Source organism: Oreochromis niloticus, linkage group LG15 (assembly GCF_001858045.2).
Source record: "Oreochromis niloticus isolate F11D_XX linkage group LG15, O_niloticus_UMD_NMBU, whole genome shotgun sequence".
Taxonomy (NCBI): Eukaryota; Metazoa; Chordata; class Actinopteri; order Cichliformes; family Cichlidae; genus Oreochromis; species Oreochromis niloticus.
Window position 1 is genome coordinate 19,966,264 of NC_031980.2, and position 17,456 is coordinate 19,983,719.

Consider the following 17,456-nt stretch of genomic DNA (forward strand, 5'->3'; position numbering starts at 1 on the left):
ATGATCATATGGTCTCATGAGTTGTATTTGTGTGTATTTCTTTATGTACTCTGTTATATGCTTTGTTGTTCAGAAACATTAGTACCATTGTATTTAAGAATTTCAGCTGAATTGAATCAGTCACATGTGTGTCACATGTAAGGTCAACTGTTTGTTCTGCTCATGTAAGATTTCGCAACTGTCACTTCTATCATGTTTGCTTATATCTTATATATTGCTTTTATCACTGTATGATTGTCCCAGATTTGAACAAAATTAAATGAGGCCTGACGTTAATTCCAAAGACTAGGCTGTGTTATAATAAGAAGTCGGCTCATCTTCCTCAGTTTTTAAAAAAACAGATTTCTAACATCCAGCCAGTTTGAGAAAGATTGCCTCTTCCTGGTTTTGACTCCACACCAGTATAGACTGTATAGAAAAGATGGACATAGTCAGGAGACAGAAAGAGTTAGGTTTTTTCCAAAGTCTTATCATTTTGCCTATTGTAGCCTGGAGACAGAGAGCATCACATGGCAACATCTTGTCAATGATAAAGTCGTCACCCCTAAATCATTCCCCGTTTTATTGCTTATTTTATTCTACATAAGACCATGATTTATGAAGTTAACATCAATTTGTACTATAAAAAACAGCTGAAAGTAACAAATAAAACCAAAAAGTCATTAGAAAGAGTCTTAATACTGTCATTAAGTGAAAACCGGGGTCTTTTGCTCAAATACGTCTATACAGCTAGACCAGAGGAGTTGTCATCTTTTAAGTGACAGTCTGTGTTTATTAGTCAAGCCACACTGTCACAACATCACAGAAGAAATTTCTTTAAAAAAAGAGAAAAATTAACCTAAAGAATAGTATTTACAAAATTAAAATTTAAGTAACAAAAAGTATTGGAAATGTTTTTATCTTTATTCCAATTTTAATTCGGTCAATACATCAAGCATGACAGGCATGAATGCTTTACTGAGTCTAGCTTGCCTCTTTCACTGTCAGACAATTGCTTTCAAAAAGTATCAATGTTTAGGTTTGATAAACAGTTTGTAACATTTAAATTAATATAAAAAATAAAAAACTATCACTCAATTAATAAAAACTAAACTAAAATGATTAAATAAACGCTGATTACTGAAACCAAACAGAATTTTAAAAAATAAATAAATAAAAATACAAAACCATTGTTGCTTTGATTCAAACCTTAAGCCTATGGTTTTTTTATACAAAGAGATGAAAGTGAAATATAAAAAGAAGAAAATCAACCTTTATTATCTTCTTCACGTGCTACCTGAAGAGTCAGAGTTTCCAAAACTTTACAGGATTGGCCGAAGAATAATTCGATCAAACAGCCAGTCGTTACATCTGAGAACAGATAAATTCTTGAGGCGTTACATGCTCTCCAGCTGATGGTGTTTCATAACGATGCAGAAGAAAATAATTAAAATGCTGTGATTTTATCATATTTTTTCCTTCTTCTTTTTTACTCCAAAATCTCTCATAAATAAGGATTTCGACCTGCTGCCCTTTTGCTGTCCTTGTCAGGACAATGATTAACTAATAACTGAGCTGTCCTATTTGTTCTCCCAACATGCTAAAAGAAGTCCAACAATAAACTGGGAGGTATCTGATAGTATTTGGGTCTCACCATGGACCTGAACACAGCAGCTTTCCTCCTTGGAGCTTTTCTCTGCAGTGGTAAGATACTCTGGAATCTTTAAATGATAATTATTAATAAATGTGTCATATCCATAGAAGAGGCAGTTATCGGATTCACTGTGAGAGTGCGTCCTCAAGATGTATTAGGGGTTTAAATGCACAGTTTTTGTTCACTTTGGTGTTGACTCGCACACTGAAGGCTCAAAGTAAAGATGTTTTATATAATGGAATGTTTTCTTTCTATATAGATGCTTCTACTTCATTTTTGTTTTGTTTTGTTTGAGTTAAATGATAATGGTAGGTGAAGGCTACTAATGACGTCTGAACTACTCATCAATGGCAAACGGTAAAGGGGGTCATGATATAAGAATGGCAGAATTGAAAATACAAGCTTTATACCTCTGTTTGGATGCAATTTCTCTCAGCCCCTCTACAGTCTAAAAAGACCTGCTTCAGCTGGCTTTCATCTGATTGGCTATCTCTTGCAAACAGAAGGTTTGAGTGGAGGTGGGTGGGGCTTCTGTGCTAATAGACACTCCTGTGTGCCGGTGATGACCATATCAGGGATATCCACTCTCAATGCCATCATACAGAATGAAAATCCTCCCTGAAACGGGGTATTTAGAGCATGAATTTTTCCTTAGTGGGATAATTTGTAAATAGATTGACATCACTGTTTGAAAATTTCGACATGCTTAACAAGAGTATCCACCAGTGTAACTAATAATGTAGACTTGCTGATTCAAGATTAGGTCAAATCAAAAAAAGAAAGTCATTTTCTAAAAATGTTTTATCCTATTTACTTTGATTACATCCCAGGAGTGTAATGTAACATTGCATAAATAATTTTGGAGTTCATTTCTTATTCTTTTATTGTTCGTGTATCTAAAAATACTTTCTGTTGCTTTAGCTGATGCATAAAACCAGATTTTACAATGGAAATGTTCAGTCAAACAGCAAAGAATCTTCATCCTGGCATTTTGTCCCGCTGGTGCAGGGTCCGCTCTTCGGCAACGGTTTCTCCATTTGGTTCTGTCCAAGCGTCCTCAGGTGATGCATTGATGGTCTTAATGTCTTCCTTGATTTTGTCCATCCACCATTTCTTCGGTCTGCCTCGAGGCCGGCGTCCTTCTAGCCGTTTTTGCTACAGAGGTCTCATCGCTTCGAATCATGTGTCCATACCACCTCAGGCGGGACTCGAGCATCTTCAAACAGCAAAGAATAAACTAACAAATCAATGAGTTAATAAATAAAGTTTTCGGGGATTTTTTTGTATATGATTGCAGTTGGTGGTACTGAGATAGAGGGCTACTCCAGAACTGAAGGGGCATGGATCCTCTCACTGAATAAACGAATGTATTCAGTTAGCAATTTGGCTGAATGTGCTGACAAATGTAACACTGAAACACTCTTCACATGCAGGTATGCTCATACCTCACACTCCCAACTGTTTTCATTTTGAACATTAAATGGTGCACACACACTACATTTATATACATATGTACTGTTTTAAAACAGGACTTTCATGTATGATGAAAACGACAGAGAATGCTGGACAGCAGCGGCAAACTCTAAAACAGAGAATATCATGCGCAGAGGAAACACAGTTTTATATGAAAAAAACGGTAATGATCTTCAAATTCCTTGAAATTAATATGAGACTGAAATTTCTGTTTTTGTGTTGTCCTTTCTTTTGTCTCTGGTGACTGTTCTACTCTGGTTTGTGTGATCTTTTTAGTTTTCCTAACATTGTAGTTAATTTTTAGCCAATGTGTCATGATCGGTGATGTTTGGACTGTGTCTGCAAACACAGTAGAGTTGGATTGCAAGTTAAACACCGCTGTGGTTCAATCTTATTGAATACAACACAACAGTAGTGTCCTGTTGTTTCTTTTTTCTTTTCTTTTCTAGAATATCTCTTGGAATGCGCAAATGGGATAGGAACAGATTACAGAGGAACAAAGTCCAGAACAAAATCAGAAAAGGTCTGTCAGAGATGGGACGCAAGCTACCCACACAGGCCAAAGTATGTGTTCACATGATTTTGCATCATCATTTCATATCCTTTTACGTCTTTGTGAAATTTTTGGTAATGTTTCTGCTGCAGTTTCACGCCACAGAGCCACCCACGAGCAGATCTGGACTCCAACTTCTGCAGAAACCCTGATGGAGACAAAGGGGGACCCTGGTGTTACACCACTGACTCCCAGAAACGTTGGGAGCACTGCAACGTACCCAGCTGCTCTGGTAAGATTCATAAAACTCTGTGTGTTTATTTTGTTTTGGGTTTTTCCCCCACATACATATCTAATTATCTCCTACCAGCTATTTTACATTCAATGATCTTCATTTGGTTTTTAGAATATTCACAGTTAATCTGTGAAAAATACGCAGGTATTGTGATAAACTGATATATAATTGGGAACAACATTATCTATTATCCATGGCATAGCATATCACATACATCAGTGCTTTTCCTTTACAGGGGAATGTATGGTCTGCAATGGTGAGGACTACAAAGGAACAATCTCCACCACTGAAAACGGCGTCACCTGCCAACGCTGGGACTCCCAGAAAACTCACAACCATGACTACCATCCCAGCAGGTAAGAGCAAAACCTTTGTGAGATTTAATCAGCCTTTTCTGGATACTTCTTATACTTTGTTCAGTCTTCCACAAAAGTATCTGGAGGAGAACTACTGCAGAAATCCAGATGGAGATCCCCGACCATGGTGCTTCACCACCAGCCCATCCAAACGGTGGGACTACTGCTCCATACCGCGCTGCAGTAAGTCTCCATGTTTAAATGTTTCCTCATTAATGAACTAAGAAAAGGATTTCACAGCTGGTGTTTGTTGCAGTCCAAATGTCAAACTCTAATACAAATTTAATACCTAATACAAAACTATATATACTTACCAGTCCCCTAATTAATTGCACATTGGTAGTAAATTCAGTTTACTGAAGTTCAGCTAATGTTATAGTGTCCCGTGACCTGACATTTTAGGGACTATATTCAATCAATTTAATCAAGGTTAAGCAGGCAATCAAAAATTCAAACATTTATTACAGGTTTTCTTTATTGATGGCAAAATCCCAATTTAGCAGCTTCAGCAGTAGACAAAACACAACAACCCATTAAGAAATCCATGTTGAATAAACATTCAAATAAATATAGAGTAGACTAGAATAGAATAGAATAGAATAGAATAATCCTTTAATTGTCCCACGAGGGGAAATTTGGGTGTAACAGCAGCAAGAAAGACACATATACAAACAAACAGTACACAAGACACAGAACAGAACATACACAATTTTTACATATTTACATCAAGGACAATGGTTACCAAAAACAGAGTACTGTACCGCTATTAAATTAAATAAATTTAAAAAAAATACATTCAAATAAACTCAAGCTACCATCATCCACTGCCAGCAACTACTTAAAAGTATAAGTAAAATGAATACCAAAAAAGGAAGAATAGAACTAAAGGAGACTTTATGTAAATAAAGTTGTAAGAGAGTGTAAAAGACAATAAATACAGAGAATATGTCTGACTTCTTTTTTTTCTGCATCGTACATAAAATACATGTTTTCTTCCGTCTTCAGCTGCTGAACCTTCCACCATCGTCCCAGAGGTCGACTGTGTCACCGGGGAAGGTGTAGCATACCGAGGAACAATTGCTGTAACCGAGTCTGGCAAAATGTGCCAGAGCTGGTCGGCTCAGATGCCACATAAACACAACCAGTCCCCAGAAAACTACCCTTGCAAGTAAGAGCTGTATCCAGGAATTAATGTCCATCCAAACCAAATATTAGTGGGAATTTTCAGTTTGCAGTTTTTGTCAATAGTTTTCTGCTCTAGTGTGGAACTCTGAAAGGCAAAGCACCGATCCAGCATGGTGGAAACTCCATGGAATATCTTTGAGAACCTTTGAGAGTTGTCTCTTGATAGGTAGTTAACTAAAGTTAATTCATCAGTTGTTAGTTTCACGGTTTGACCCTATTTATACCAGAGGAGATGTAAACACAGAGTTAGTGTCTTTGAGGTTAAAAGGTGTATCTTCATGAGTAGTTGTGTCTTTTTCTACTATGCCAACTTACATTTTTATTGCTTTTTATAGCTGTGGGTCACTGTCATAATGGTAGAAACCCTCAGTCTTCTGCCTAAGGGGAGGAGGTTTGCATGGTACATGGCCTTGTCCACTGGCTGCTCAGTGTGGTGAAGTCATGCTGTACAGCAACTCCAACACGTATTGTTTCCACCTCCGTGCTTGACTGTGGGGATGGTGCTCTTTGTGTCAGAGTTATGGTTGATACCAAAGATACCAAAGAGCTCAAGATTGGTTTCATCTGACCAGAGCACTTTCTCCCAATTCTTCTTCTTATTTAATCATTTAGAGATTTCCTGGCAAACTTAAGACATTTTCCTTCTTGGGCGTTTCAAGATTTCAATACCTTACAGCATAGTGTGTGAACAGCGTTCTTGGTGATTGTAGTCCCAACTGTCTTCATATCATTAACAAGCTCCTCCTGTGTAGTTTTGGGCTAATCCATACCTTTGTCATTATTATCCTCAACCCATGAGACAAGATCTTGCATTGAGCTCCAGATCTCACCAGTTGCTGAATGTAAAGTGTAAAAGAGAGTGTCAGTTAGCAACACCCAACAACCTCCAGGAACCACTACCAACCATCCAGTGAATGCATATTTTTCCCCAGTAACCACAGGTTGTAACACATCTAATATGACGGACAACTCTGCAGACACATGCTGCCACTTTGAATTATGATGTCATCTTACTAATGCTTGCAGACATGATTCTAAAAAACAAAACAAAAAGCATTTATATAGCGTAGCATTTTTTATGTTGAAAATTTCAATAATTAGCTTATCTGTTCAACAAACACATCTATGTATAAATGAAAGAAAATAAACTTTGTTTACAAATTGTCATTCACCGTATCATATTTCTAATAATTTATTTATTAAGTAAACACTGCATACTTGTGAAATTATGTTAAATTTGTGACTGTTTTTTTTCTAGTTTTTTATGTAAAAAGAACAAAAAAGAAAATGCTTGCTATTTTACATTAGACGTGCTGATTTTAAATGTTCATTGAATTTATTCAGTAAAATTTATGAGAAAAATATGAGAAAGAAAGAAAAATCTGTTAAAGATTTTCTTTTTCAGTGCAAATATGTTTTTATGGGCTTTCGTGTTTTCATTTCTTCATCAGAGGTCTAGATAATAACTACTGTCGTAACCCCAACAATGAACGGATGCCGTGGTGCTACACAACTGACCCTGGCAAACGCTGGGAGTACTGCAACGTACCACGGTGTGGGGTTGCACGCATACAAGGTATAATATTAGTTAACCTATCTTGTCCTTGTGTTTCAAAAATGAGTGAGTCTCCCCACTTTTAATATCCCTCGGTGCAGATGATCCAGTGATCCCCCCAAATGAGGAAGACTGCTATGAAGGGAACGGTGTCAGTTATCGGGGCTTAACATCAGAGACCAGCAGTGGGAAAAAATGTCAGCGTTGGAGCTCCATGACTCCTCACAGACATAACAAAACTCCAGAGGCCTACCCAAATGCGTAAGCATCAAACACATTCAGTTTTTATGGCTAAATGATTTAAATAAAAATCAGGCAGACGTTACCCACAAGGCAGGAAGACACAAGAGGATAGGACAGGAAACACTGAGGGGGGAAAAAACTATATTCTAACACAAACATGTTGAGTGCTATAACTGATTAAGAGATAAAGTTAGTAAGAAAGTCTAACAATGAGGATCTTGGTGTGTTGAAGATGTACCTTAAACCTATGTGGTAAAATCCATGAATTTTAATCTTCGAACAATTTTTCAACCCCAATTAGATCCATCTATTTATTAAGACCCTTCTTCGGGCTTAACTTAGTAGGTTGATGTCTTAAAGTTTCAGGTCTTCTTTTGGAACAGGGACCTCAGAGGGAATCTGTGCAGGAACCCCGATGGGGACAAAGCTCCCTGGTGTTTCACTACAAACCCCGCAGTCCGCTGGGAGTACTGCAACGTGAAGAGATGCTCTGTCAGACCTTCAGAAATCAGTTCTCCTCAGCCACACATCGCCTCCATTGCCATCCAGACTCCACCGGAAAAAGGTAAATCAACTTTAAGTGTCACATGTTGTGCTTCCTTGTCAGTTTGTTTGACCCTTCATTCACTTCCCCTGGTTCTCTGCTGCTGTTTCAGACTGCAAAATTGGAAATGGAGAAACATACCGAGGTCCAACTTCTGTTACTGCGAACGGTGTGACATGCCAGGCGTGGAGCGCTCAGACTCCTCACAGTCACATGAGCTTCACCCCAGAGACTCACCCCACCAAGGGTCTGGAAGGCAATGTAAGTGCGTGGGTGTTGCAATAAAAACTCTTTGTGGTAAGAACAGAATTTTTTTCTAGCTCCTAACTCCTCTGTCCACTATCAGAGCTGCAGAAACCCAGACAACGATGTAAGTGGACCGTGGTGCTACACTACTGATAGAGACAGGATATGGGAACACTGCCAGATCCCTGACTGTGGTATATGAACATTGTTTGTGTTGGCATTCAAATTCAGTGTGTTTTATTTTCATTTGTTACTATCTACCACCTTTTTTTTTTACCACTCTATCAGCATGACTGATGCTCAGTCTAAACTGCAGACTGTAGTAACCCTTGCTTTCTATTCACTCATCCCCACCTGTGTCACCCACTGAACTCTATGGTGGGTCTGACTCTATCCACACGTGTTCTGGTATTCTACCATGTTAACAACAGTGCACAACTCAGTTGGTTCAATGACATTAGTGACTATAAAACAAATATTGTTTTGGTCACAGATTTTCAAACATTGTCTCAACAATAAAGAAAATGTCTCCATCTATGGTGCACCCCTCTGTCATGCTACTATAAATCCCATTATTTAGAAGTAGAAATAGGTCTAATACCTCTTTGCAGCTAGTTGGTCCCAGTGATGATAATAAATATTTTTCTCTTTGGACTTCAGATAATTAAAACTAAAGACAAATGACAGTAAGAACGTTACATTTAGCTCTGGTCATTTGTGACAGTCGTTGTACTATTCCCTCACAATGGACCAAATTAGCTATCCGATTTCTCAACTGCTTGTTCAGTTCAAGAGTGTGGGATAGTGATGTGTCATTTGTGAACAAGCCAAATCTCTGTAGAGAACAAGAAGAGCTGACTCCTGGTTTGGGAGAGGCAAATCCTGTTTAACTCTGCTGAGAAGGGGTGGGACTATTTTGATAGGCACACTATGTGGTCAATCACATAGCAAAGACACACTACAATCATAGCATTATGTGAAAGGAGGTAGGGGGCAGACTTTCTGAAGACGGTGAGTGTAGTGATACAGGCCAGGTACACAGAGCAAAAGAAAGACGGGTATCTGGGTTTAAATGCAAAGTGAGAAAGAGAAGAAATGAATGAAAATGGAAAAGGAGAAGCACCGAGCTGCATTTCAGTGCTACTCGAGACTGCAAAGCTGAGTGCAGAATTTGTCAAATGAAAATATCCATCAGAGCTGGATCAACAACAAACCAGACCTGCTCACCAGTCTGTGCAGCTGTACTTCTGCTGCAGGTGTACTATAACAAATCACCCCAGACACACAGATGATACCCACTGATTTCTAGCTATTTTCCACTGTGGAAAAAAAAAGATTTTTGTCCAGGCCCCAAATCCCATGTTTGTTCTCCCCAACTGTGGTAAATGCATAAAACTAAGACTTAATTTAACAGCAAAAAAATTGCTTACCAAAACACAAGCCATTCATATTTGCTAAATTAGACCTAAATAGAAGACACAGTAATGCTAAATGAGGCCATAAGAGCCGAATCTCTTGATCTCAGTAATGTGTGGAGACTGGAACCTGTCCCAGATTAAAGAGGGTAAAAAGTGCAGGATTACGAACATAGAGATGGACAGTCTTTTAAATCTACAGTAACCTAAAATGCAATTGAACATGTTCAAACAACCAGCTGATGGATTCCAGCACATGACTTTAATACTGTGAGGCAATACACCTGTGACACGGTGCTGCTGAATTATTGTTCAGCTAACCAAGACATACTAGAGATACCAGATAAAATGCATTTACTGAGTAAAATTTTCTATTAAATCTATTTTTTGTGTGCAAACTGTTACATTGGCTTGTTGCTAATGAGGCTATAATGTTCAAACTAATTCAGTGTTTTTGTTTCACTCATCTTCTGAGAATTCATGACACTGAACTATTACCTTATAGTTGAAATGAAGTGCGGAACACCAGTAATCAAACCAAAACGTTGTTTTAGTCGTCTTGTCGGTGGCTGTGTGTCGAATCCTCACTCATGGCCCTGGCAAATCAGCCTCCGGACCAGGTGAGAAAATAACACCAAAAGGACTTACATTCATGAAATAACGTGAATTTCCTTGACAGAAATGTACAGATTAATTTAAATACTTATGACTATTTAACTGTAAATTCTGTAAAGATTTGTTGTTGTAGTTATAGTAATAGATAAATTGAATGTTAATAATGACAGTAATAATTACAGTATTTTATATAGATTTTTGCCTGAGTTTTGTTTGTCTGTTCACCTTTTGCCACTTAGTACATATGTTTTTGAAAGCAAGCTGCTGCTGCATCTTATCTGTACATTGTGAAACAAACATGTGTTTCACTTTCTACTAGTATAGGAAAACATATCTGCGGAGGAACTCTGATCTACCCTCAGTGGGTCCTTTCTGCTGCTCACTGCTTCGAGAGGTAAGATCAGAATCACCATGAACACATAAAATCAAATTCTGCAATAACTCTTATATCCTATGTTTCTACATGTTATGCACTGTAGCTCCAAACGGCCTTCAGCCTACAAGGTATTCCTGGGTATCCACACGGAGCAAGGCAATGAGCCATCGAAACAAGAGAGGAGACTTGAGAAAATAGTTATGGGACCAAACAGAGCAGATATTGCTCTGCTTAAACTCGAGAGGTCAGTATGGGTCAGCTGCTAATGATATTACACAATCAGCTTGGTGCAGATCTGAACTTTGATCTTAGCTAACCTGAAGGACTAATCACTAGTGATCACAGCATGGACTAAAACATGGATCAAACACGTATTTTTGAAAGTATTAACACTGAGACTCATCTACCAGATTTGTTACAAAAACAGGTCCTCAGACTTCAACCAAGGATACAGATACTGTCTATTAATTATTTAGTTATCCATCTGATATTACAATTATCACAATATCTATAGAAAATGTGTGGAAAAAAAAACAATAGTGCTATCACTCAAATTTATCTAGCCATGAATGGGTAGCACCGCCTATTACAGCTTGCTTATAATGTCATAATAGTGGGGTAATAAGGTGGAAACAAGAAGCCAATAATGTGGAAGTAATGTAAAAGTGATATCTTATATGAACAGTAATCATACTGGAATAATATTGCATTAACATTTATGTAACTGGTTAATAATATGGGAGTAAAAGTATCCCCATGAGTTAAACCAATTAGCAAAGCTTAGTGACAAACTGGTAACAATGTGATACATACTAGCAATAAAATGGTAACACCTGTGCATTAAAACTGTTATATTATATTATGTGATGTTAGCTTATTTACATTTGACTCAGTGTCCCAACCTTTTTGGAACTGAGTGTGCAGAAAAATAAGCAACTTGTTGACACGAGTTTGATCTTGTGAATGCCATTAAAGAAATCTGCATTTCTTTCAGCCCTGCAATAATAAATGACAACGTGCAGCCAGCTTGTCTCCCAGAAAAGGACTATATAGTTTCCAGTACAGCAGAGTGTTTTGTAACTGGATGGGGTGAGACTCAAGGTACGTCACATAGATGTCTGCTTTTGTTAATATCTGTGCATATTATTGTAATGGTAGAGTAAAAATGGACTGTTAGATGTTTTCACAAATCAAAGAGTGTGTATGTGCTTTTAATGAAAGTTTGTTTGAAGTCACATTTGGTCTTCATAAACATAGGTGGGACATCAAGTAGCTACCGTTTCACAAGTTTTATTTTCTTCTGTTCCATTTGAATTTTTTTTTTCCTAACAAAGATGTATCATTTCATAGTACTTATGTAAATTTTTGCATTTGTAGAATTTATTAGATGGCAGAGTGTAGTGCGCAGACAGGAAAGCAGAGAGCGAATGAGGCATTTGACACACAGGAAATGGACTAGGGAGGATTCAAACCTGTGTAACTGTGGATCACCAGCTAAACCGGTTCAGCTATGGTGATTCCCATTCAGATCTTTTTCTAGCGTTTTTGTTCTTGATTTAAAGAAAATTACAATGCAGAGTGTTTGAAATATTTTCACTGTAAGCTGATAAACTGAGTTGCACACTTTAGAAATGCCAATGTAGAGACGATTCACACAGAAGGAAAATCAGTGAGTGTAATGAAAACCTTTCACCAGCAAGTGGCAGAATTTTAACAATAAGCTTTACTGTGGCTCTCCATATCAACCAGCATTAATTACAATTTTGAACATAATTTCTAATTAATGATTTTTTTCTTAATTAAACACAACACATCTTGGACAGGGAGGTGTAGCAGTTTGGTCAACTGTAAAACTTTTTGAAAACTTTTTGAACGCTGTTTTTGAAAAATACACCTTTTGAAGCAGATAAATAATTGTCAGCGCACTCTAACACAAACAAACTGATAAAAACATGATTGATTTTGTATGCAAAAAAACTCCACTGTATATGTATTTCAACACATCTTATGATGATGGTGATGAGGAGGAGGAAGGTAATTGCACACAGGTGTGTCGGCAGGTACAGGAGGCGACGGCGTCCTGAAAGAAGAGGGTTTTCCTGTTATCGAGAACAAGGTGTGTAATCTACCAGATTATCTGAATGGCAGAGTTCAAAACAACGAGATGTGTGCTGGATATATCGAGGGAGGATCGGACAGTTGCCAGGTATGAAAAACACAAACCTATGAAAACTGGGGAAAGTTTTATAAAACGTGTGCGTATTCGGTTTTACTTCATTCTACTGACCTGAAATATTTTAATAGATTTCCAGAAACTAACGATTGTGAAAATGAATCAGATACATAAATGTTTCATTTGTTTACAACAGTTCAACACAGAATTTAGTAATAGTAATAATTTTTCACCCATTAATGTAAATTAATATAAACTAAAAGGTGCTTTGACATTTGTGAAATTTACAGATAAAATGATCAAAATCAAATAACTTACATGTGGAACTGTACAATAATCCAATACTTGACAAATCTGAATGTATAACAGGTAATTTATGTTTTTATGTGAATGTTTAATTATATTAAATGACACCTGTTAGTTCAGCTAAAATTAGACATATTTGTTTTAACGTCTTACATCTGTTCATCCATCTGTAGTTTATACAGTAAGGATTTTCTGAGCTTCATTATGAAACACTACATTAACATTTCAAGTCGTAGCTTTAATTTGAATATTTGCTATTTGTGTCATTCAAACATCAATTTCACTCCAGCAACAAACAGACTTTTCACTATTGAGCTGGGAGGTTAAAGATCAGACATTTTTTGTCAGGTGATTCTGCAAAAGTTCACAGAGGTGTGAAGTGCTTTGGTTTGCCAGAGTTATTGGGTTTCTTTCCAGAAAATTATTATAGAAATGTTGGAGAATTGCAAACAACCTGAGGAGCAGAAGTTAAGGACAAAGGACAAAGGTTATTTGCATGATAAAGAAAATCTCTTTCTGGCTACAAAGAGGGTCATCAATACTCTTGAGGATTTAAGTAAACACTTGACTTTGTCTACTGCGTGTTAAAATGGCTAAACAGCACACATCACTTTCAGTACTGGCACAAACATATTTCGATTAAACCTGCACATTCAGAATTCATTAAACATGGAAAAACAACCCCAAATATTTACAGTCTGGACGGCAGATATAGAAAAATTGTATTGCCTCTAAAATGGATGGGAAGTAACTAAATACAAATGCTATGTTTTCACTTTTACCCCCATCATTTTAACACAAATGTGTTTCCTTTCTAAGAAATACAATTTTCATCTTGCAAATTGTGACTCGTGTTTATTTAACAAATAAACACAAGTTTAGTGTTTAGACAAAATTTTTTTAAAAATTCTATATTAATTTGCATATTTAAGTTTTCATTGTTATCATATTTTCTGCAGCTGTCATTTTTTTGCAGTCTATTGCTTAAAACTTTGTTGTGCAATTTATTTGGGATTTTAGGGGGGAAAACACTAATATTGGTGAAGTCTCAAAAACTCACAATGTAAAATGATACACTAGGCTTAAAGGGGTTAAGTGTAATGCCAAAAAATAAAGGTTAAACATCATCACATTAAAAGCTATAGTTATTTCTACACGTGTGTTCTCCTCCTGCAGGGTGACAGCGGTGGTCCTCTGGTGTGTTATGAGCAGAACAAGTTTCTCGTGCAGGGTGTCACATCGTGGGGTCTGGGATGCGCCAATGCCATGAAACCCGGCGTCTACGCCCGAGTGTCTAAGTTTATGGACTGGATAGACACAACCATCAAAGCCAACTAAAAGCTATCATCTGCACTGTGGTTACTGAGGATGTCTTAACCTGTATATATTGTTCTGCTCTGGCAGTGATTGACTTCATGGCATGATGTTTTTAGGTTTTCTATTGTATCCTGAAGTGGATAGACTAAAAGCAGAGCATCTTACAGGTTTCAAAAGCAATGAAAATGTTTCTGTAACAGGTTAAACATTTTTTAGAAGCCATGCTTTACAGAAAATGTTAGGCTATTAGTAGGCTATTAGTATTATTTGAGCAGTGAACCATGCATAAGCACTCATGGAAATAACCAGAACAGGTTCACTTCAAATCTTATAACTGTAGATGTTTTAAATGAAAATACTTGGAGCTTGGTTGTATTAAAGATAACTTTAATAACTGTGTAATGTGGTTCCATAAAAAGACACAAGTTAGTCTAAACACTAAACACTGTGCACAAAGAAAAACAAAGAAAATGTTGAAATTGGCTCCTAAAACAAAAATTAATGAGGTAACTAATATATCCACAAGCAACACTGTTAAACAGCATAAATAAATACTTTGGTGTGCAAAGGAGCTTAAACAGTTGCCCAATCTTTGTTGGATGTTATATTTTGGTAGTTGGGCAGCAGGTTCACCATCTGCTGGTTCTGCAGTTCGATTCTCTCCTTTGCTCTGAAAACACAAACAGAAAAAAATACTAAATGTGCTGTGTTGGGGAAAAAAAGTCTCAATCTGTACTTACTACAGATACAATAGCAGAAATATAATGTGAATAAAAGGGGTTTCATTTTCTTACTGCACTGACTACTCACTTTTCTGGGAACTCGATGTCGTCGATAGTATCGGGCAGTGGTACACCTCTGGTCTCAGGGAGCAGCAGCACCAAACCTCCAGCCAGGAAAGCCAGAAACCCTGCACAACACAATTCAATAATGCATTTAAGCTTCGATAGTCACATTTATCTGACTTTCAGATTTATTGAACTGAACATTTACTCTCAGAAAACCCACCAAAGATGATGAGTGGCAGCTCCAGCCAGATCACAGCCAGTCTGTAGAGCAGGAATGGAGCCACGATGCCTCCAACATCACACAGAGTGGAACAAACAGACACTCCCAGGTTTCTAAAGACATAAAAACAGCAGTTTTTTTGATATACTACTAACTCTTTGATATACTTTTGACACAAAGACATTTTTAAATTGCTACGTATCCACAGAAACATTAGTTGTCCAGTTGTCCACACAGAAATACAAAAACAACAGGATTTGTCAGGTTCTGAAACTGTGACATAAATGAAAAAGATAAAAGTTCATATTCTGATCAGTTTCACACTCATATTATCAGGTACAGCTTCAAACTGATTTGGCAGCAGTCTAAGCTTTATTGTGAGCACAGTTCCATCAATAATCTACTTGTGATTCGAGATGTCCTTTTGTTAGATACAGAATTTACTGTTGTTTACTGATCACCTTATTTGATGTATAAATTATACCTGTTCCTCCCAAACACAACAAATCTTCTGTATTATACCTGACAAACGTTGGGTAGAGCTCAGTGTTAACAAACACCACCATCTCAAAGGTCATCGTGATCCCCAATCGGCCGATGCATGCCACTGCCGTCTTAAACCAAAACATGCCTGCAAGAACGGAGAGAAACATTAAATTAAACATTAAAAGAAAACTTGGAAATCAACTTTCAAGAGCACTAAGAAAAATTCTGCCCCCTAAAGCTCACTGTCAGGAATGAAGGCAGTGATGAAGCAGGAGACTCCAGCTACAAAATTGGCTGTGGCGAAGGGGAGGCGTCGACCGATGCGCTCAATGGTGAATAGGATCAGGAAGGCGGCGGGAAACTCCACCAAGCCAGAGATGAGGAAGTCGATATAGACGTTTCCTCCCAGAATGCCCAGCCTCATGATCAAACCCTGGTAGACGACAGCACTGGTGAACCTGGGACAAAAACACATCTCATAAACTTTGAATCTTTATCCTAAATGGATTTTTTTAGTTTTGGATCAAGAAGATTCATTTATAATAACAGCTGTGTTCAGGTTCAATTAAATCCTTACCAGTTGTAGCTGAGGATAAAAGTGTGTTTTCGCATGTTTGGCGTTCTGATCAGGTCCATGAAGGAAGCGGTGGTGGAGTCTGCGTTATCATCTTTCAGGGTCTGCAGGATCATTCATATAACATCACATAGTAAAAGTATTTCTGGTTGTTTTTACGATTTAGCCTCAGCCTGTTTTACTATGTTTCTCCATAAAACTCTCCCAAAAAATAATGCAGTCTAACATATGCTCCAATCCAGATCATGTCTTTTTCATGGAAGTCATGAAACCACTTATTGGATCTTTTAAAACAGCATGGCTTCAAAGTAGAAGAGTTCAGGTACTGAACTGGCTTGCCTGGAGTCCAGACCTTTCACCAACCAAAAACATCTGGTGTATCATGACATGAAAAACGCAACAAGCAAGACCCAGAACTGTTGAGCAGCTAGAGTCCTTCATCAGACAAAAATGGGACAACATTTTTCTCCCAAAAGTCCACCAACTGGTATTTTCAGTTCTCACACATTTACAGACTGCTATTAAAGGGAAAGTGACAAACCCTGTCCCAACATTTTTTCTGATATGTTGCTGCTATCAAATTAAAAATGAGCAATTAAACCAGCACACGTGTGCTAAAAAATTTGATCTTTATTTAAAATAAATAAAATGTAAGTTTTATCTCAATTAAGAAGTCACAATGAATTAGACTCCAAATTGTTGTGTTACATGCTGATAAAATTTGATTCCAGGTAACAGATGCAGAGATTTTGTGTCTAACGGCTACCTTGATGTTCTTGGAAAGAGTCATCTTGTTTTCTTTGGCCATGCCCTCTGTGATCTTCACTGCTTTGGAGTTTTGGTTTTGAGAGAGAAGCCATCTCGGAGACTCTGGGATGAACCTGAAAATGTAAAATGTCAACAACAAATCTGATGTTAGTTACAAAACTATTTAAAGGTACAAATTCTTTATTTTTTTAATTGATAATGATAAATGGTGTGTTTATTTTTTCACTAAGACAAATAGATTTTTGGGTTCAAAGTATATTTTAAGGTTTAATGGGTCGTACAAAGAAAGAACAGGCAAAATAGACAAATCACGTAAGGGTAGCATCTGATCAAATATAGTGCTAAAGGTGCACAGTTTGACTAAGCGGCAAAAAACTAAAGGTAATAATATCTTT

The 17,456-nt window shown here is 37.3% G+C and overlaps 2 protein-coding genes across 2 annotated transcripts in view; one reads left to right on the forward strand and one right to left on the reverse strand.

The window, feature by feature from the left end:
• The first annotated feature begins 1,567 nt into the window (after positions 1-1,567).
• Positions 1,568-14,538, forward strand: LOC100702940 (plasminogen). The gene is made up of 19 exons (XM_005461501.2): positions 1,568-1,683; positions 2,931-3,066; positions 3,163-3,269; positions 3,556-3,670; positions 3,752-3,891; positions 4,130-4,250; positions 4,315-4,433; positions 5,256-5,418; positions 6,887-7,011; positions 7,092-7,251; positions 7,617-7,798; positions 7,890-8,038; positions 8,124-8,217; positions 9,944-10,058; positions 10,373-10,447; positions 10,533-10,673; positions 11,424-11,530; positions 12,490-12,635; positions 14,085-14,538. The coding sequence occupies exons 1-19, from the start codon at positions 1,635-1,637 to the stop codon at positions 14,244-14,246; spliced, it is 2,406 nt and encodes an 801-aa protein (XP_005461558.1). The 5' UTR covers positions 1,568-1,634; the 3' UTR covers positions 14,247-14,538.
• Positions 14,539-14,624: 86 nt separating this feature from the next.
• The window catches only part of LOC100699699 (solute carrier family 22 member 2), a 7,083-nt gene continuing 4,251 nt past the window's right edge, over positions 14,625-17,456 (reverse strand). The window contains exons 5-11 of the mRNA XM_003456698.5: positions 17,060-17,174; positions 16,297-16,397; positions 15,963-16,177; positions 15,756-15,864; positions 15,234-15,346; positions 15,036-15,135; positions 14,625-14,895 (exon numbers count right to left, since the gene is read on the reverse strand). Coding sequence (XP_003456746.1) covers positions 14,799-14,895; positions 15,036-15,135; positions 15,234-15,346; positions 15,756-15,864; positions 15,963-16,177; positions 16,297-16,397; positions 17,060-17,174 — 850 coding nt within the window. The 3' untranslated portion in view covers positions 14,625-14,798. The remainder of the gene's footprint in view (positions 14,896-15,035; positions 15,136-15,233; positions 15,347-15,755; positions 15,865-15,962; positions 16,178-16,296; positions 16,398-17,059; positions 17,175-17,456) is intronic.